A 21,526-nucleotide genomic window follows, 5' to 3' on the forward strand; every position below is an offset into this window, starting at 1 on the left:
GGGGTGAATTACTTTTTCTTCCTTAATCCTTTCTGTCTCATTAAATATTTAATGTGGTGGAATAGTGTACAATATATATTTTAGAAGGGTACTAAGGCTCTGACAATTCCAATGTCTCCACTGGAGAAATCTAATGGGAATTAGAATACTCTAATAGCTTTTCTCTTTTCTCTCAATCCTTCATTTTTGTAATTTCAATTATTTTAGTTTTTCAAATTGGGTATAATTTCATAAAGAGCAAAAGTCACTAAGGGTAGACATTTTCCTTTGAGTTCCTGTACACTTTAGCAGAACAAAAACAAAATGAAAAAGCAAATTAAAAAAACCCTTACTTGGGCCAGATATCATTTTAAATAGTAGTTACCTAGTTCATAATTTTCACATCAGACCACTGATAATGAGTGGAGTAGATAATAGAATTTTGAGTTCCTGACGTAACAGGCTTTAATCCTCCTTATGAAGTCTTTGGTTGAAACCACTAGAGAAGCAGAATGTTGTGTACGGTTGGGATGGGAACTCAGCTACCTCTGAAACTCTTCTGATATTTTCTTCCCTACATCACAGTTTTCCACTTTCATCAGACTACAATTCCCTTGTTTCTGTTTCCTTCATTGTAGTGTTTTAGTCTTCTAATATACCCTTACCCAAACTGATATGCTTTGCCTGTGGATCCTACAGAAGTCTACTTTAACTGGAGGTGAGCTCTCTGAACTCTTTGAATCTGAATTGTTCCTCCACCTTCTTTCTTATCTCTCATCTTAAGTAGCATCTTCCCCATCTGTAATTTTAAATAGCTTTTTCCCTGAGAAAGTTACCTTGCTGAGATCACAGAAAGACAATATAAACTATTTCCAAAAATATTCTGAATAGCAACACTGACAGAACAAGTGTGTCCCAAGATGAGATGACTTACTCTGCAGAGATCAACAAAGGAGGAAATAAATTTTTCTTTTAAAAAAAAATCCCATAGTCATTTGTTTTTAGTCCCTCTTAATTTACTTAAACATTCTTCATTCGTGTTTACCTCCCAGTTATTTAGCTTTTTAAAAAAGGTGATTTCATAAGTAGTCAAATTCACAGAAACGGAAAGAATGGTGATTTCCAGGGGCCGGGAAGAGGGGAAAATGGGTGGTTGTTTACAGTTACAGTTTTTCAAGAGAAAGAGTTTTGAAGATCTGTTGCACAATGATATGAATATACTTGACATTACTCAACTGTACTCTAAAAAATGCTAGGATGGTTTAAAAAAAAGTACCAAAAAAATAAAAATAAAAAAATAAAAAAAAAGTACCAGATTCTTCTACAAAACAGGGAAGAATATCCAGTGGGAAAAAGACTGTCTCTTCAACAACTGGTATTGGAAAAATTTGGGCAGCAACATGCAAAATAAACAAACTGGACCACTTTCTTATACCACATACATAAATTTAAAATGGGTAGAAAGCCTAGATATGAGACGTGAAGCCATAAAAATCCTAGTAGAGAACACAGGCAGTAACTTCTTTGACACTAGTCTTAGCAACTTTTTTTACATAGGTCTCCTGAGGCATGGGAAACAAACACAAAAATAAACTATTGGGACTACATCAAAATAAAAAGCTCCCACACAGTGAAGGAAATAATCAGCAAAACTAAAAGACAACCAATGGAATGGAAGAAAATATCTTCAGATAACAAAGCCAATAAAAGGTTAGTATCTAAAATATATAAAGAACTTAAAAAACTCAACACACACACACACACACACACACACACACACACACACACACACAAATAATCCAGATAAAAATAAGCAGAAGATATGGATAGATATTTCTCCAAAGAAGACATCCAAAGGGCCAAGAGACACATGAAGATCCTCATCATCACTTACTATCAGGGAAATACAAATCAAAACTACAATGAGGTATCACCTCACACTTATCGGAATGGCTAAAGTCAACAACAGAAGAAACAACAGGCATTGGCGAGGATGTGGAGAAAAAGGAACCCTCTTATACTGCTGGTGAGAATGCAAACTGACACAGCCACTGTGGGAAACAGTATGGAGATTCCTCAAAAAGTTAAAAATAGAACTACCCTCTGATTCAGCAATTTGCACTATTAGGTATTTACAAAGAGTACAAAAACACTAATTCAAAGAGATACATGCATCCTTATGTTTATAGCAACCTTATTTACAATAGCCAAATTACAGAAGTAGCCTAAGTGTCCAGTGATTGATGAATGGATAAAGATGAGGAGGTATATATATATATACAATGAAATATTATTGAGCCATAGAAAAGAATGAGATCTTGCCATTTGCACCAACATGGGTGGAACTAGAGAGTATAATGCTAAGTGAAAGTGAAATAAGTTAGTCAGAGGCAGACAAATACCATATGATTTCACTCATGTGGAATTTAAGAAACAAATATGCAAAGGGAAAAAAAAGAGAGATAACCAAAAAAACAGACACTTAATTATAGAGAACTGATGGTTACCAGAGGGGAGGTGGGTGGGAGGATGGGTGAAATAGGTAGTGGGGATTATGGAGTGCATCTGTTTCATATGGAATTGCTGAATCAGTATATTGTACACCTGAAACTAATATAGCACTGTATGTTAACTGGAATTAAAAACCTTTTAAAAAGTGTCAAATTACATATATATAAATATAAATATATATATATATATGTACACACATTTTTTTTTAGAGAGAGAGAGAGAGAGCACATGGGTGGACACTCAAGTGCATGGGGCACAGTTGGGGGAGAAGGGTAGAGAGGGAGAGGAGAAAGAGAATCAAGCAGGCTCCGTGACCAGCATGGAGCCAGACACGAGGCTCAATCTCATGACCCTGAAATCATGACCTCAGCTGAAATCAAGAGTTGGACACTTAACCAACTGAGCCACCTAGGAGCCCCTAGGTGCCCCTCAAATTATATATTTTTAAATATGTACAGTTTACTGTATATAAAATACAACTCAATTTTTTAAACAATGATTTTTAAACATTGACTTTATGTCTTTGTTTTTTTTTAAACAATGATTTCATGGAATTCAGTTTTTCTATTATTTTTTGAGAACTTAAATTAAAAAAAACTTTAAAAAATATTTTTAAGTAATCTCTACATCCATTGGGGGGCTTGAGCTTTTGACACTGAGATTGAGAGTCACATGTCCTACTGACTGGGCCAGACAAGGGCCCCAGGAGGACTTAAACATTTTTAAAGTTACATCAAGATCTGAGTGACTTATTTCACTTAGCATTATGATTTCACTCACTTGTACAATTTAAGAAACAAAACAAATGAGCAATGGGGAGAAAAGAGAGGGAGACAAACCAAGAAACAGACTCTTTTTTTTTTTTAAGAAACAGACTCTTAAATAGAGAACACAAACTGATGCTTACCAGAAAGGGGGAGGGGGGAGTGAGAGGATGGGTTAAATAGGTGATGGGGAGATTAAGGAGTCCACTTGTCATGATGAGCCCCGGATAATACATGAAGTGTTGAATCATTACATTGCACACCGGAAACTAACATAACACTGTATGTTAATTAACTGGAATCAGAATAAAAACTTAAAAAAAAAGTTTTTCTCAAAAACAAAGTAACATCAAGATCTCTAACAAATATGCTATAATAGTTTTACTTTTTGTGAAAAATTCTTTAAATAAAAAAGAAATGGTGATTGCACTTTTCTGTAAAGCATATTTAAAATCACCAAAAAAGGGATCCCTGGGTGGCGCAGTGGTTTAGCGCCTGCCTTTGGCCCAGGGCGCGATCCTGGAGACCCGGGATCGAGTCCCACGTCGGGCTCCCGGTGCATGGAGCCTGCTTCTCCCTCTGCCTGTGTCTCTCTCTCTCTCTCTCACTGTGTGCCTATCATAAATAAATAAAAATTAAAAAAAAAATAAAATCACCAAAAAAGGTGATCCTCTTGAATTATAGAACTAATTTAAAGCTTTATGTTCAGCTCATTTTTAGCTCTGAAAATAAAATGAGAATATTACCCAAGCAATATATTCACCAAATTACTAATCTGTGACTTTTGGACAAATGTTTGTGATGACACTACTCCATTGTAAGAGAAGCCTCAGGTTTTAATTCCTATTTCAAACATTATGAGTATCTTAAGCCTGCATAAGGCTAGGAAAATTTTACATGAATTTAATTCTTCTACTATTCCGAAGAAAAACAATTAAAAATTAGTCACCATGTCTTTTTAAAATGGTGCTCTGAAGGTAAAGATCTGCCCATAGGAAAGCAGTTTTTAGAAACACAAACAAGTACTCAGTTATGTCATATACATTCTTCCAGTCTTTCCAAATCTAAGAGAAAATTTATCAGGATTCTTTTTATTTTACTAACAGAAAGGAGGATCTATTAAAAAAGATCTGAGAATATATGAGGAATGAATAGTTCTTTCCCAGTTAAACAGAAATTAAGAATGAGTGAATACTTCAAAAATACTTGAAAATTCAAACCTATAATATTTATGATACTACTAGACACTCATACAAAAAAATGGGGGAGTAGAATCTTAACTTTCCCATAACTGTCCTACCCTACCTGGAATTCAAACTATTTTAACTTTTTTTCCTGCTCCTCTTTCAGGATCACTTATTTGCAGCAACTTCATCTTCACCTCCAGCCACTCCTTTCCCAGTACTTCCCCCAATAATGTTTTCTACTTCAGGTTTTCAACTGTTTGTAGACTTCTTGGGCATACAAGAATAATTACTGGAAAACAGAAAGCATTCAACACATCCAGTGTTGAATGCGACATGGGCTAGATGTCTAAAAGGATTTTCAGTACAGGAAATTGTAGAAGGAGCAAAAAGACAGAGGTCTATGGGTTCACAGAGCCTGAAGAACAGACACGGTCCTAAGAGAGACTTTGGGAAAAAGAGACAAGACTCTAGAGGAAACATAACAATGGCTTGGAACTAGAAAGGAGCACAGTATCTTCTGAGAGAGCCAACAGGGACAGTTTAACTTACACATTTAAAGAGGAGAGAGATTCTGGGAGAAGTAGATCAGAAGGGACCAATAATGAGAGGGTCTTCAAGATAATGATTGGATGGTAAAAGTAACAATTAACATTGCCAAGACTTATTGAATATTTCTATATGCTAGCCACTATGCCCAATGCTCTACATATATCAGTTAATCCTCACAGCAAACCTACAATAAGGATTATGCTCCTATAATTTTTCAGGTGAGGAAATGGGAGTTTAAGAGTGGTTAACTAACTCATCTCAAACAACTTGTCTCAAATCACTTCAAGTGTCAGTCAGGATGTGGATCCAATTCACCTGATTCCAATGTGGGCTTCTTTCCCACTCTACCTAGTATTGGTGGTAGGGAATCCTAGATTAATTTCTAATGGTATATATCAGAGTGGTAGAACTGGTAGGCTAAAAGGGAAAAGAAGTTAATAATTTACAATTTGAGTTTTTTTTTTAATTTTTTTTTTTTTTAAAGGAAACCAACAATACGTGGTAAAGAGAAAAAACTTTTGTATGAGAGACCAAACAATTTACCTTCATTAAGATTTTATCTTTTTGGTGCCTGGGTGGCTCAGTCAGTTAAGCATCTGACTCTCTCTCTTTTTTTTTTTTTTTTTTTTTTAAGCATCTGACTCTTGATTTTGGCTCAGGTCATGATCTCAGGGTCTTGAGATCAAGCCCCGAGTTGGGCTCTGCACTGGGTGTTGAGCCTGCTTGAGATTCTCTTTCTCTCTCATCTTTCCCCACACCTTACCCTATGCGCATGTGCTAATTAAAAAAATTATTGTCTGTATATAGTATGCTCAATTTTAGAAGAGTCACTAAACACAAGAAACAAATTTAATTCTCAAATTAAGGGAATACTTAAATTATGTAATAGAATATTATATAGCCATGGAAAGTATTTTAAAAGCATTTTTAATAACATGGAAAATCATTTAGGCTATAGTGGGGATAATTATAAAGCTATCCTTGAGAAATGGGGGATATAAATTATGACATTAATAGAAAATAGCAAAAAATAAAAAAGAATGGGTGAAACATGTTAAAATCATAGAGGTAATTATGTTTAGGTAGAAGGAGTAAAGGTGATTTAATTTTCTTTATGGTCTTTCTTATATATTTCAAATTTATCATAATGGACACGTACTACTTTTAAAATGAGGAAAGAAGTAGTAACTAGCAACAAGAAATTTAATTTCCTTTCACAATAACATGTTCCTTCTTCCTCTTTTTCCTTCTGTCCAGTTTTCACTCCAGTATTTCAGGTAGAAATGGGCATACTTACTCACCTATTTGTGAGTTTGCTGGTCCTTGCACAGGTGGCACTATTGTGCAGAAAAGCACTGGGCTAATAACTTTTTTCTCAAAGGAACTTAGGATCATGGCTAAGCACACAGGCTTTGAAGTCATAGAGATTGGAGTTGGAATTCCATTCCTGTAATTTTCTGTGTAACCTGAGGCAAGTTTCTTAACCTCTCTGGGGTTAATTTTCTAATACGCAAGAAGTAATAGATAATATTTTCCTTACAGAGGATTATTATAATTTAATAAGCCAATACGTACACTTGACACAAAGCAACAACTCAGTAAGTAGTAGTTAGTATTTGAGAAGTGCTATAATCTCTATGCTGCACAAATTAGGATAATTTTTGTTCAAAACAGGCTAAATGTATCCTCAAATGTGAAGTGGCAGTACTATGTATATGTTCCTGACTGCATCTTAAAAGGATTTGCATGGTTAAAATATCAATTGAAATCCATTTCCTTCATTGTGCTTGCTATATTTTGTTATCATTTCATGTGCTTATTTTTTTGTAACTCACACAAGACTCTAAGCTCCATGACTGACTATGTTAGTTAATATGATATATCCAGAGCCTAGTAAAATACACAAGAATGACTGGTCCTCAATAAACGTCAAAAGATAAAACTCCATATTCTCCCAATTGCAAATCTTGTATCTCCTGTCTCAAAACATATTTTGTAATACTACACAGTGAAAAAGCGAATCTAAAGGTGACAAGCATTTCCAATCTATAATAGTACCACTGCTATCACTTTCTTTCCTCCTAAGTCATGCAGCTAAGCCTTAGAAAGAGGCCTAACTCAGCCAGGAGTCATCCTGAGCTCTCCACAATCAGGACAGTGTAACAATGTACTGTGTGGCACTCTTTCTCAATTTCACATGAGAGAAAAGTGGTCATTCTAAATAGTAACAACATTCTCAGAATTGCTAGTGTGTACTGAAGAGTAAGGTAGCACTTCCTAAGCATACCAAAAAAAAAAAAAAAATCACATAATTAAAAGCAAAAACTAAACATGAAGTCTTCGTTCTCATATGAAAAATGAGGATCATAATCTCTCGAACAGGATTATTCTGAAGATTAATGGAGATGGAGCATGTAAAGCACTTAGCACAATAGTAAGCACTGCATAGACAATAATTATTATTAAAACAATCTTGAAGGGAACAGCATGGAGGGGTATATCCTTTCTGTGAATTTTTTTTAAAGATTTATTTATTTGAGAGAGACAGAGAAAGCACATGTGTGGAGGGAGGAGCAGAGGGAGAGAATCTTTAAGCAGATTCCCCACTGAGTGCAGAACCTGACATAGGGAGTAATCTCACGATCCTGAGATCATAACCTGAGCTGAAACTGATTCAGATGCTTACCTGAGCCACCCAGGTGCCCACCCAGGAATATGAATTTATTCATATAAATTAGCAAAATTGCATGGTAACTTGAGTTTCATATTAATATTACATTGTATTGCCTTTATCTTAGCTTTTACTTGAAATCTTTTTATAATTGCTTTTCAATTTAGTATCTACAATTTTATAATTTGAATTGAATTTTACTTTTTTTATGAGAGAAAGTCATAAAAAATCAAACTAAATCAAGTTATTAACAAGTATTCATTTAAAAAATGATATATTTTAAAAAAATGATATATTTTACCTGGCCATTTCCAAGCAGAGATATATCTTTTCCTATTAGGAAATAGGATCCAAAAAAGAAAATAAAGGCATGACTGAAACCCAGGATGGTCCAATAAAGAAATGTCTTAATGCTTAGTTGACAGTTTTTACTAATGTCTCTGAATATTTAAAAAAAAAAGAGAGAGAGAGAAAAAGGAACATATTAGGATTCATACTTATGAACCTACTAAATGATTATTACAATTTGATAATTATAAAACAAGATGGAGTTTTAATTTAAAATTGCTTAAAAATATTATAGCAAGAATAAACTTGAATTTACAAATCACTGTTTATAATAATATACGTCATTGTACAGCTTACAATTCACATAATGTATTCAAATACATTTTCTCATTTAAGAAAGGAACATGATAAAAAAAAAAAGAAAGGAACATGATATAGGCATTATAAGTCAGTTTAGTTGTGCAAAGTTGATCTATCTGTATTATATTCTGTTGTAAACATTCACTCACTCTGCTATGACTCTCTTTTTAGTGGGCTCTTTTAAGTTTGGTTTAGCACTGAGGCTCCTAATCAATTTCATATCCATCAGCAGCTATGGGAAAACAGCCTGTACTAATCTTAGGTCAAGCCCAGTCTTAGGCATCTTGGGAAATGAAGGTGAGTTACTGTCATTTCTGAATGACTGAGTATCTGTAAGAGTGGATGTCAGGTTAATGAGGACCATAAGCTAGCTGGTCCTAGGAGTAGTTCCACAACTCTGATTATTTACTTGGTTCTGGAGAAGCAGGGAGGGATAACCCAGAAGATCTGGAATGGGAATTAATATCCTCAACCCCACATTTTGCATTGATTATGACTCATTAATTTGTTAATGCTAGAACATGAACATTTTTTTAGAAACTCAAGAGAGATAACCAATTACTGGATAACTTCTTTTGTGCACACAAAATGGAATATTACTGGTTTGTAACAATAAATGCAAATTACACAACTGCCGAATGCATTCCTGGTATGAAAGTGTTCATTCCTAAAAACACTAGAAAAATTATTCAAATTTTTTCTTTGATGTTCAACAATTATAAGCCATAAACTAAAGTACTTTCCTCAGTAAAGTATTAATAACTAACACACTACCTAATATATTTGCTTCTTTATAAGGTGCTTTCAAACACTGGTAACTATGTAATATATAATTTGCAATCAAAGGCATTATGGAAATTTAATACTGGAAAATACTTACCGATAGAGGGTGGGCTTGCTCTGTAGTACATGAGGATCTATATGCTGTTCCAATAGACTATATATCAGAATAGGTAGGGAAGTAAAACAAATATTGTATAAAGTCAGGTACACGCTGTCATACAGTGTCTAGAAAGAGAAAAATGGTAGAAATTTTGAGATTCTAATATGTATTACTGTTAGGTATATGATGACAAAGAAGTATATTAAAAATAAGCATAAGAATTATATAGCCTTTTCAATTTACACAAAAATTTTAATAATTCCAATTTCTTATATAGACATAAACATATAATATTCCTATATTTATATTCTTGTGGGAATTGGAACATTTTGTTATGTCAAGTGATCCATATTTATATTTCAAGATTCTTCACAGTTCAGTCACTATGATATAACTTTACAAATTCTCCTTTTTTTTTTTTTAAATTTTCATTTATTTATGATAGTCACAGAGAGAGAGAGAGAGAGAGAGAGAGAGAGAGAGGCAGAGACACAGGCAGAGGGAGAAGCAGGCTCCATGCACCGGGAGCCTGACGTGGGATTCGATCCCGGGTCTCCAGGATCGCGCCCTGGGCCAAAGGCAGGCGCTAAACCGCTGCGCCACCCAGGGATCCCTTTACAAATTCTCCTACACGTATCCTAGGCTTTTTATCATTCCTTTGATTTGCTACACATATAGTTTTACTTTTATGGCTCTGTCTTCCTAAGTCCTACATTTCCTTTAAAGCATGATCCAATGCCCAAGCAGATATTTTGAATTTAGAGTTACAAGTTGTAAACAGAAAAGAGTGATTAAGGATAGAGACAACTCAAGAGAAATCTAACATAATTAAGCTCTTCTTATTCCTTTTTTTTTTTAAAGATTTTATTTATTTGAGAGAGAGAGAGCAGGAGAGAGCATGATGAACAGGGGGAGGGGCAGAGGGAGAGGGAGAAGCAGACTCCCGAGTGAGCAGGGAGCCCCACAGGGGCTCGATCCCAGGACCCTGGGATCACGACCCAAGCTGAAGGCAGAGGCAGACGCTTAACAGACTGCGCCACACTGATGCCCCAAGCTCTTGTTATTTCAATTAATTAGAACAAATGTCTCAATCAATTAGATATATAGTGTGGTATGTGAAAAGTGTGCTCAATTAGTCAAAAGCTGTAAGTCCTAGTACAGTTAGCTATGTGATTTTGGACAAGTTATTTAATTTCTGTGGATTTTAATTTCATTTTCTATAATATAAGATAGATTGGGAATGACAAATACATGACAGTGTGTACAACCACAGACCCATATGTGCTCATTATAGCTACTATTAGCCAATTATTGGGTTTTCTCTCTGAGCTTATAGCTTTAGACTCTTTTCAATGTAGCATTCCTGGTGTCCTCTAACAATTATTTAGAGTTAGCTTCTGAGATAAAGCCTGTATGTCACTCCTAGACTAAGTCACTAAGCTTTCTTCCCAATCCAAAAAAATTCTGTCAAAAAATAAATGAGGTAATCTCCCTACTAGTTTCCCTGACATGGCATGATATAGAGTTTACAGAAATATTAGATATAAGTTGAAAAAAGTTACCCAAATTCTCTCATAAGCTGTTTAGAGTAAATATCTATTTTTTAGAAAGCAACCAGAATTAAAATATATTTTGGTATTAACATTCACTTTAAACTGAAAATCAGAATAAATACTGTCAATATTATATTGATCAAATACACTAGGAAAGTTTTGTCTACTTATCTGCAGGAGTAGGAAAAATGTAAAAAAAATCCATCCAAGTATCTATCAGAAACTGAATATATACTTTATACACTTGAATATACACTTTATTCTTAAAGGATAAATCAAAAGCTTCCATTTACTTACTTGTTGAGAAAACAAACAGTAGAACTGATATAAAAATTGGGGTGTGATAAAGCACACATTCTGAAAAACAAGATAAAATGGAAATAATTAAAATACTTGTGTCTAAAAGAGAAATAATTTCTAAAAATGGCTATTAAAAGAGTCCAGAAACACAATCTCAGTTGATGTGGTAAGTAGAAGATCTGCTCATAAGAACTTGTCCCATTATTTAAAAATATCTGAAAGAACTCTAAGCAGGATCACAAATGTCAGAATGAAAATACCTTGGACCTTCATTGCTAAGCAATGTCGTAATTTTGATTTTATAGCCTTCTAGTTATTATGCAATACTTTTCATATACAATACAATAAGTATAATTTATTTAAACTTTAGGGCTATAATAGCTTTAAAATAAAAGTTATTTAAAATAAATGGAGCTAGAAAAACGCCTTTTCATTTCAATGTACTTATAACACAGCAAAAGCTGTAATAATAAGGTAGAGAAAAACTGCCACCATCATTTAATAGCAATATGCAATCTACCTGTGTTCTTTCATTGCCTTGTAGCTATTATTTATAGAATATATGCAATTATAGGATACTCTAGTGTACTAAATGTCTTGGTATTTAAGAGATCCTATCATGGGTTCTGCTGAAGTTCACCTTCCCCAAAAGAATTAATAGGTAAAACAGTATTTTAATATAATTAGTTTCCTTGTAATCCTATGTATTTTACTTCATGCATTTAAAGCTCCCTCAATGAGAATACATCTCACTACACTACCAAAAGGTCATTCATGGCACAAAAAAGATGAAGAACCTTTGCTTAAAACCACTGTATTAGACTTAAATTAAAACTTAGTGCTGGTTCAGGACAAAATAACATGAAAGAAATAAAATTAGTTACATTTTAATTCATATAAAATAAAATGTATTAATTTTAAGTATGAATTTTGATGCTGACATATACCTGTAACCACTCCCACAATCAAATCAGAGAACTTCTCTATCATGCAAAGTTCTCTTACATCTCTTTCCAGTTGGTACTTTCACTTGAACCCTTGGCCTCAGGCAACCACTGATTTGCTTTCTGTCAGTAAACATTAGATTTATGACAAAAATCTAGATATAGCCCAGAAACTTATTTTAATTACAGAAACAATTTTTAAAAGTATAATTTGAATGGTAATTGCAAACCTTAAATTGAAATCTATAATTACTATGTCAGTAAATGATTGTAAAATATCCCCATGAAACTTACCTTATAAAAAAAATACTGTACAAGGGTAGCTATTCTAATATAATAATAATGACCATGAACAAAAAGCAATTTGGAGAGGAATTTAAATCTAGCTATTGCATAGTCACTGTTTCTTGCAGCTTGTCTTCCTTCTTTACCCATGATTCCTGCAATGAAGACAAAATGGCAAAGTTCATTGATAACTGTTAAGTGTGATTTTCATGATTTATCTGCAAATACCTTAATTATCTGTAGCAGTTGAACCTGAACTTAGGATCGCTATATCCTAATATACAGCAGATAGTAGATTCCCAAAAGATTGTTCAACTTAAATCAAATACATAATTAATACAAAACACAACATATATACCAGGCATGTAACATCAAGTTTCAAAAACTCAGGTTATAATAAAATATAATTAATATAAAAATAATACTGAAAGTTCAAGATCTAATAATAACATCCAATTTTATACCAATAGATGCAAAGTACTAGTTAATAGATTTCTAAGGAAGAAAATGCTATAAAACAGCTTGAGCTTTGTTATTTCCAATGAACATACCCAAACTGAATGATTTGAACCTAGCAAAAATGAACATGTTTAAAGGTTTTAAAACTTTCCCATATAAGTCAAACAAAATGTGCTATTTATTGAACTTAATTATTTAAAAAGGAAGTCCTAATTTTATTATTGGACTCAATAGGCATGAAATATTTCAATAAATAGAACATTATATAGAGCAAAAAAGACTTACAAAAACTGTACACACTGCTAAAAATTCTTGCATAATTAATAGTGAGAAAAGCTATCACACTCATAACTTTTTATCTTTCCACAATTGTACCTAAATTAAAAGTTACACATGAAATAGCAATTCATCATATCGAATGTCTATGCACACACTTTGAACAAATGCTGAGTATACAAACATTTTAAATGCTTAATGTGACAATACTGAGTGCTATTTGTTATTTTATCTAATTGAGGCTGCACAAAATGTGCTTTTTAAAAGTGAAAATATCACTTGAAATCAATACATAATTTTATCTGATAAATATGACTACATTTTTAAGGATACAGTAATCCTTTCAGTTTAAAAAGAGTTATTGCCAATTCTGTTTTTTCAATCTGGAAACAGCTTGGAAAAATTATTTATCAAAATTATAATTTTTATTTTGTCATAAAATTTTCCAAAATGTATACATTAAGATAGTTATAACACCTAGAGACGACCAGTATATTTTTGGTCTATATCCTTTTAGAACTTTCCTTCTGCATTTTTTTGTATGTATATAATATATATACAAACAAGTGTACAAAATGAGATTATTTGTTTTGTAATCTGCTATTGTCATTTAATATATTATGGACATTGTTCATAACATGTTTTTGTCAACATATTCATTTACTCTCTTAAAAAAATTCCTGGATGAATCATTGCCAGGTCAATAGGAACACATTTAATAATGCAGTGTATACCAATTTACACTTCCCCCAATACCGTATACAAGGATTTGCTAATTCTATACCTTTGCCAATTCCAGGTTTTATGGTCCTTTGTAAATGTTTGCTAATCTGACAGGCAATTTTACCTTGCATTTTTTGCTTATTGAGACTGAACACTTTTTTTCATGCACTTCATTTTAGATATCTCATTTTCTGACAAATGATGATTCACATCCTTCCACATATTTTACCAAAGTGTTTTTCTTATTCTCCTTAATTTGTTAAGACCTTACATACTAGAAATATAAGACTTTGTCATTTATTTTGCAAATATTCTTTATTAGATTCTTGTTTCCTTTATAATGGCTTGCTTTCTTTTATGCACCAGTGCAGGGCTTGATCTCAGAGACCCTGAGACTGTGACCTGAGCCGAAACGAAGACCTGGATGCTCAACTAACTGAGCTACCCAACCACTGCTCTTTAAAGTTATTTTACATCTTTAGTCCATCTGGAATTTGTTTTGCTAAAGCAATGGAAAGGATTCCAACTTTTATCCCCTGAAAAACCAAACCAGTTATATATATATATATATATATATATATATATATATATATTCAAACATCTAGAAATTTAGCTTATAACAAGGTTTTCCAAATAAGTAGGGAAACAAATTACTTGATAAATATATACATAATATATAAAAATATATATAAATATATAAACAAGTTACTTGATATATATAATATATATATAAACATATAAACAAATTACTTGATATATATAATATATATATAAATATATATAAATATATAAACAAATTACTTGATATATATATATATATATATTTATCAAGTAATTTGTTTCCCTATTTATTTGGAAAACCTTGTTATAAGCTAAATTTCTAGATGTTTGAATCTATTCTCTTCTCTGGTCTGTTACCATACTAGAACCAAAATGTTATAAATACTGTAGCTTTTTATGTTTTCATGTATGGCATAGGAAGCTATCATCAAATTGTTATGGAGATTTATAAGAAACAACAGTATATAAACTAGAAAGAAACTTATCATAATGAAGAGTTAATTAGCTCAGAAAGGAATTGATTTGAGAGCTACTCCGAAAATACCAGACTTGAGAACTTCTTGTCACAGGACGTTATAGAGGTGAATCCAGAACAGGAATTAGCTTCTTTTCTAACACTAAAACTTTATCCTTCATTAAAAAACCTCCTAATTTTCACCGTTGCTTCTGTATTTGTACAATAAAGTTATTTAGGAAGATAGGTCAGACTATGGTTTAAATACGAAATGACTGATAAACATAATAAAATGATATTAATATTCTAGTTCCAACAAAAATTTTAGACAAAAATAGAAGAGATTAGAATAAAGATTATTAAATTAGAAAATTACTTGAAATTTTATATTTATTATTATAGTTTGATATAACTTTTTAAAAAAAATATTTTATTTATTTATTCATGAGAGACAGAGAGAGAGAGAGAGAGGCAGAGACACAGGCAGAGGGAGAAGCAGGCTCCATGCAGGGAGCCCAACGTGGGATTCGATCCCAGGTCTCCAGGATCCCGCCCTAGGCTGAAGGTGGTGCTAAACTGCTGAGCCACCGGGACTGCCCAAGGTATAACTTCTTGTTTCCAAAATTGTCATTAGAATGAGGTGCAGAATCTTTAGATTGAAAAACAGAGTAAATAATAATAATAAAAAATTCTCTGCCTCTGTGTGTCTCATAAATAAATAAAATCTTTTTTTATTTTTTTTTAAAGGTTTTTTTTTTTTTTTTAAATTTTATTTATGATAGTCACACAGAGAGAGAGAGAGAGAGAGAGGCAGAGACATAGGCAGAGGGAGAAGCAGGCTCCATGCACCGGGAGCCAGACGTGGGATTCGATCCCAGGTCTCCAGGATCGCGCCCTGGGCCAAAGGCAGGCGCTAAACCGCTGCGCCACCCAGGGATCTCTAAAATCTTTTTTTAAAGGTTTTATTTATTTATTCATGAGACACACAGAGAGAGAAATAAATAAAATCTTTAAAAAAAAAAAAAAGGGACGCCTGGGTGGCTAAGCAGTTAAGTGTCTGCCTGTGGCTCAGGGCATGATACTGGAGTCCCAGGATTGAGTCCCACGTGGGACTCCCTGCATGGAGCCTGCTTCTCTTTCTGTCTATGTCTCTGCCTCTCTCTCTCTCTGTGTCTCTCATGAATAAATAAAATTTTTAAAAAAACTAAAAAAAAATTGAAACCATGAAGGCATCTATGTAAATCACAAATTTAGAGTTTAAAAATGATAAAGTAATGTGAGAAAGTACTTTAAAAGGTACAAAATGGCAAGTAAAAATAAAAAATTACCTTATTATGAAGAACTGGCAATGGCAATTTCACTAACATGGTATTTATTTCCTTGAAAATCTGTAATTAAAATACTCTAAATATTGGGCTTAATTATAATGGGCTTCTGGGGGGGGGGGATACACTGATATATTACTACACTGCATTATATATCTGATACCGCACTTTGGTCCACAAAAGAAAAATTCAAAATCACCAAATAATTATAATAACTTTAAAAACTCAGGAAAAAAAAAATCAATCACCTATGCCAACATGCGCTTCTTGTATCATGCTTACATCATTAGCACCATCACCAACAGCCAGTGTTATAGGTTTCTCAGGTGAGATTTTTATCAGTCTTATCACCTGAAAGACATACAACTAATTAGTTATTTATTATAACATTTCAATTTTCTTATACTATATAATCATTTATCTGAAATGACTGCAATAAGAACAGGTGAATAGTGAAAAATTTAATTTTGCATCAGACAACAATATGCACTGGAGTTCATTTTCTGAGGAGATGTTAGGAATGCCTTTCAGATATGTCACAGCAAAAGAGAGTAATTATGTTTGGATTTTACAATGGGAGGCAAGAATCTTACATGCAGCCTAAATGTGTAAAAAGCTCAAAAGTAATTGTGTTAAAAAATACATAATTGAACTCTGTCAGGAAAAATTTTCTCTTTCTCAGGAAATTATTCTTTTCATTTTAAGTAGAGAGAAGATAATTATTTTCTTGTCATAAAATTTAAGAAATTTTAAAAAGGAGCCAATTAAATTCAATAAAATCAAAAGAAAGGTTTCTTTGGAATTCTTGAACATACATAAAGAACCTAGGCATTAAATCTGGTCTCTGGTTTTAATCTCCACAGACTGGAGTCTATATTATATTGTATTATAACATTATATATATATTATAACATTACAGGCATTTTAACAAAATTCCATTAAGTTAAAAAAAATGTTGGATGTCTAATTTATTAGACCCCTATGAGAAATAGTGTGTAGATGTATTCAAAGGTATTTGTGAAAGATACAGTATGAGACCAAAATTTTAAGTCAAGAGTTATAAAAACAATTTGGATAGGCTTTCACTTGAATCACAACTGAAATTTAAATATTTCTTTTTTTTAAAAAAATTTTTTTAAAAAATATTACTTATATATAGTTTCAAATCACAAGATAATTGGCTTCTCAAATTTTACTAAAGTTTCATCACTTAATAACCACAAAGAAGTTAAAAGAAGTTATTCTCTGCAAGAATAAGCAGAGATACATAGAGCCACCCAAAGTTGCAGAACTGAAGTCTTACAGCCTGCCTCACTAGTTAAGTAACTTATGAAACTATAGTTATCATAGTTCAATATATGTCTCAGCAAAATCACAAACTGCTACCCATCAAAGACTTTGTAGGTCATTATGAATAGTTGAAACTAATATTCCCTCTGAAAATTCCAAGGCCTAATGTACTTGGTTAAAATTCAGAATGTGAGAAGTGTTTGAGAGTAATAAGATTCATATACTACATACTACCAAACAGAACTAGATAAGGCATTAACCTTAAAGAATACTTTTTTTTTTTCTTGAACTCACAACCCTGAGATAAAGACCCGAGCAAAGATCAAGAGTCAGATGCCCAACCAAGTGAGCCACCCAGGTGCCCCTAAGAATACTTTGAGATCTAAATATCTTTATGGAACATTTTACAACAAACATACCTTTGCTTTTTGCAGTGGTGCCATACGACAGCACAATACAGCGGAACAATTCCTACAAACTTCCATGAACAGTTTTTCATGTTCCCTGAGTGCAAGAGACAGGCTGGTCCCATCCACCACCAGCCCATGCTGAATCACATGATCCTCTGTAATTCTAAGAGAAGATAATTATATCCTGTTAGATACATTGAAGCCATATTATTTATACTCATTTAGTAAACAAAAAATTCTTACAAAAAGATGTACCATTTACTGAGGCTTTATTGTTATAAAACTGATATGCCAGGGAAGAAACTAAATTATGATTACCTGAAAGCTGAGATTAAGCAGAACTGAGAATAACTGATGTGATGAGTAAAACAAATGATACTCAGTTTTACAATGAATTGATACAGATACAGTAACTATATTTTCTAAAATATGAATTAGAACACATAATCAAAATATTTTCCCAATTTATAGTATGAAAAATCTTCCAAAAATAAAAACATTAACTATACATTTCAGAAACTCTAATTAAAAAAATTAAATGCAATCAACAATGGTCAGGAAAATTCATGAGCTAGATTCACCATGTGGGCAGGAAGGAATGAAAGAATCAAACTGTCTTTTGATCTTAACACAGAATTAGACTGTGTAATATTGGACTTTATGTAATGCTAGATATTATTATGGTGGCCATGGATAATACCTCTCTGTGGGCATATGCTATATGAGTACCACTCTAAGTATGATCTGATTACAGGCAGCTGGGCAAACTGTTGCCAGGCAGAGATAAGAACTTTGCATTAGTATGTAAATCAACTATAGGACTGGGCAAACTATTCTGTTCAATTGTTTCTCCCCTTTCTCTCTTAGTAATAAGATGTTATTGATAAAAGAAACAGTGTAGATTTATATTCTGCTGCAAACTCCTATATATAGTTGAAGGTCAGCACTCAAAGTAGCACTGTGCTACATCCATAAGGAAAATACTATATAGTTCATCACTGGGTTCACAGTACAACTGACTGCTAGTCAGAAATGTCCCTTCATTTTTATTTCATTTTCCCCAGCTTTGTTGAGATACAGTTGACATATAAAATTAAGGTATGCAACATGATGATTTGCTACATGTATATATTGCAAATGATGACCACAATTAGGTTAGTTAACACCTCCATCCTCTCATCTAATTACCATTTTTTGGTGTAGTGATAAACTTCAGATCTACTCTATTAACAATTTTTAAATATATAATACAGTGCTGTTAATTACAGTTATCATACTGTACATTAGAATTGCAGAACTTATTCATCTTATATATAAGCTAGAGGTTTGTACCCCTTTGACCATTATCTCTCTTTTTCCCCCACACTCTGGCCTCAGAAACTACCACTCTGTTTCTTTGAGTTCACCTTTTTTAGATTCCACATGTATGTGTTTTTCTCTGACTTACTTCACTTAGCATACTGCCCTCAAGGTCTATCCTGTCACAAAAAATCTCCTATTTTATAGTTGAGTAATACTCCTGTGTATGTATGTACACACACACACACACACACACACACACCACACTTTTCTTTATCCATTCATCCAACAGATACTTTAGTTGTTTCCATTCTTGGCTATTGTGAATGCTGCAATGAGCATGGCAGGGAGTGCAAATATTCTTTGGGATGGTGACTGCATTTTCCTTGGATATATATCCAGAGGTAGGACTGTTGGAATCACATAGTAGTTCTATTTTTAGTTTTCTGAGAAACTTCCATATTGTTTTCCATAGTGGCTATATCCTCAATTTTTAACTGAGGAGAACACTATCAACTGAGCAACAAGCTATAAAAACTAAATATGTATCAACAGATGTTAGTCTTATAAAAAAACTTGAGCTAAAATGATGTCTTTTACAGTATGCCTAATCACTACTGTGTTGCACAGTAACTAATAAGTGGTCAACAATTACCTTTTACAATGTAAAATTTTAAAAAAATGTATTTTTCTTTTATTAATTTTCCAGTATCTGAAAGCACTACCACATTGACTGTTTTTCTTCCCTACTGGCTAAACTTTACTTAGCAACCTGTGCTGCCTTCAACGTGTTGTGTTCAATCTAAGCACTGCGTGAGCACATGTCTCAGAAGAAGGGGTATAGCAAGCAGCCAAGAGTGGGAGAGATCAGATCAGTTTTCCTCTGGAACCTTCCCAAGGCACACTAAATTAGGTTTTCTTCTGGACAGGCTTTATAAGTTATCATACTATTTCACAATCCATGAGATAATATTTATGAAATATAGGAAAGTACCTCACAGTTCTGGCACATAGTAGGTAGCATCGGTTTATCTCTGTGGCTTCACATCTCAATACCTCTTCCCATACTCTCTTCCCATCTATTGCATTCTCTGGCCATACTGAACTACCATCACCTTGAATGAGCCTCTCTCTCTCTCAGCTCTGCAAATTTGCATATGCTGCCCCTTTTGCTTTTTGGTGTTATTCTCTAACCAGTGAACAGTTCTTTTAGGGGAGAGCACAGTCTATAGACATCTCGTCTATCCATCCAGAGCTTTCCATTCTTGCTTGTTACAATCCAGCTGTGATAGGTCTGTGACAGTATATTTACTTCTATTTTTTTTCTACACATTGTAAATACTCTGAGGGTAAACAATATGCTTTATATGACTTTATATGACTTTTATATGTTTATATATTTTATATATATTTTATATATTTATATGTTTATATATATTTTTATATTAATTTATATATTTATATGTTTATATATTTTACATCTATTTATATATACTTTTATATGACTTTATATGACTCTTTGTTCCAAATTCTAGTTAGCAGACCAACAATATATACTTGTGAAGGAATATAAACTAAAACTTACAAAGGTATGGAATTCTTTGTTCTAACCAAGATTTTTAGAACAGACATTTCCTGGAAGTCTTAAATCAAATCTTATTGACTTATCTGGTTATTTCAGGAAACATGTTCCACCAAAAAGATAGTATCTCTAAAATATAATATATTTCATATAGCAAGCCTAAAAAGGACTGTGGTCTTCACTTTACAATATAGCTTTTGTACAGAAAGGGAAATAAATAATATCCATAACCTTTACAGATCCACTAAAAGTTGACATATAGAAGACGATTTTAAAAATATTCTAAAATACAATAATTATCTTTAGAGGGCTGTATTATGTTCCATCATCTTATCATTGTCAGCATTTTTTTAAATGGACACTTATTACTTTTATAATCAGGATTAATATTTTAGAAAGCATCTATAAAGTAAATGATTCTGAACATTAATTTCTATGTTTTAGGGAGTTCTCACTGACATATGGTACTTAAATTTTTAAGTAGCCGCAATGGTGTTGTCACTGCTCCCAAGCTATCATATAATTACCTAAATCAATCAATTTTTTGAATTCGAGCAAAGAACCTTCTGAGAGTTGTATGGTCTCTTTAAAACATCCCTTAGGGATCCCTGGGTGGCGCAGCGGTTTGGCGCCTGCCTTTAGCCCAGGGCGCGATCCTGGAGACCCGGGATCGAATCCCACGTCGGGCTCCCAGTGCATGGAGCCTGCTTCTCCCTCTGCCTATATCTCTGCCTCTCTCTCTCTCTCTCACTGTGTGCCTATCATAAATAAATAATAATAAAAAAAATTAAATAAAAAAAATAATAAATAAAATCCTTATTAAAATAAATAAATAAATAAATAAAACATCCCTTAAATAAGTTTTCCTTTGAT

The 21,526-nt window shown here is 32.9% G+C and overlaps 1 protein-coding gene across 5 annotated transcripts in view; it reads right to left on the bottom strand.

Annotated features, from left to right (window-relative positions):
- ATP11B (ATPase phospholipid transporting 11B (putative)) overlaps positions 1–21,526 on the bottom strand; it is a 114,754-nt gene that overhangs the window by 21,375 nt on the left and 71,853 nt on the right. For all 5 annotated transcript variants that reach the window (XR_003236290.2, XR_003236289.2, XM_026007226.2 and 2 more), the window contains 6 exons: positions 17,782–17,935; positions 16,321–16,423; positions 12,284–12,429; positions 11,043–11,102; positions 9,190–9,317; positions 7,963–8,101 (listed from right to left, as the gene is read on the bottom strand). Coding sequence is in view for 3 of the 5 variants with exons in the window: in XM_026007226.2 (XP_025863011.2) it covers positions 7,963–8,101; positions 9,190–9,317; positions 11,043–11,102; positions 12,284–12,429; positions 16,321–16,423; positions 17,782–17,935 (730 nt within the window). In the remaining 2 variants the exon portion in view is untranslated. The remainder of the gene's footprint in view (positions 1–7,962; positions 8,102–9,189; positions 9,318–11,042; positions 11,103–12,283; positions 12,430–16,320; positions 16,424–17,781; positions 17,936–21,526) is intronic.

The sequence above is a fragment of the Vulpes vulpes genome, chromosome 3, assembly GCF_048418805.1.
Source record: "Vulpes vulpes isolate BD-2025 chromosome 3, VulVul3, whole genome shotgun sequence".
Classification (NCBI taxonomy): Eukaryota; Metazoa; Chordata; class Mammalia; order Carnivora; family Canidae; genus Vulpes; species Vulpes vulpes.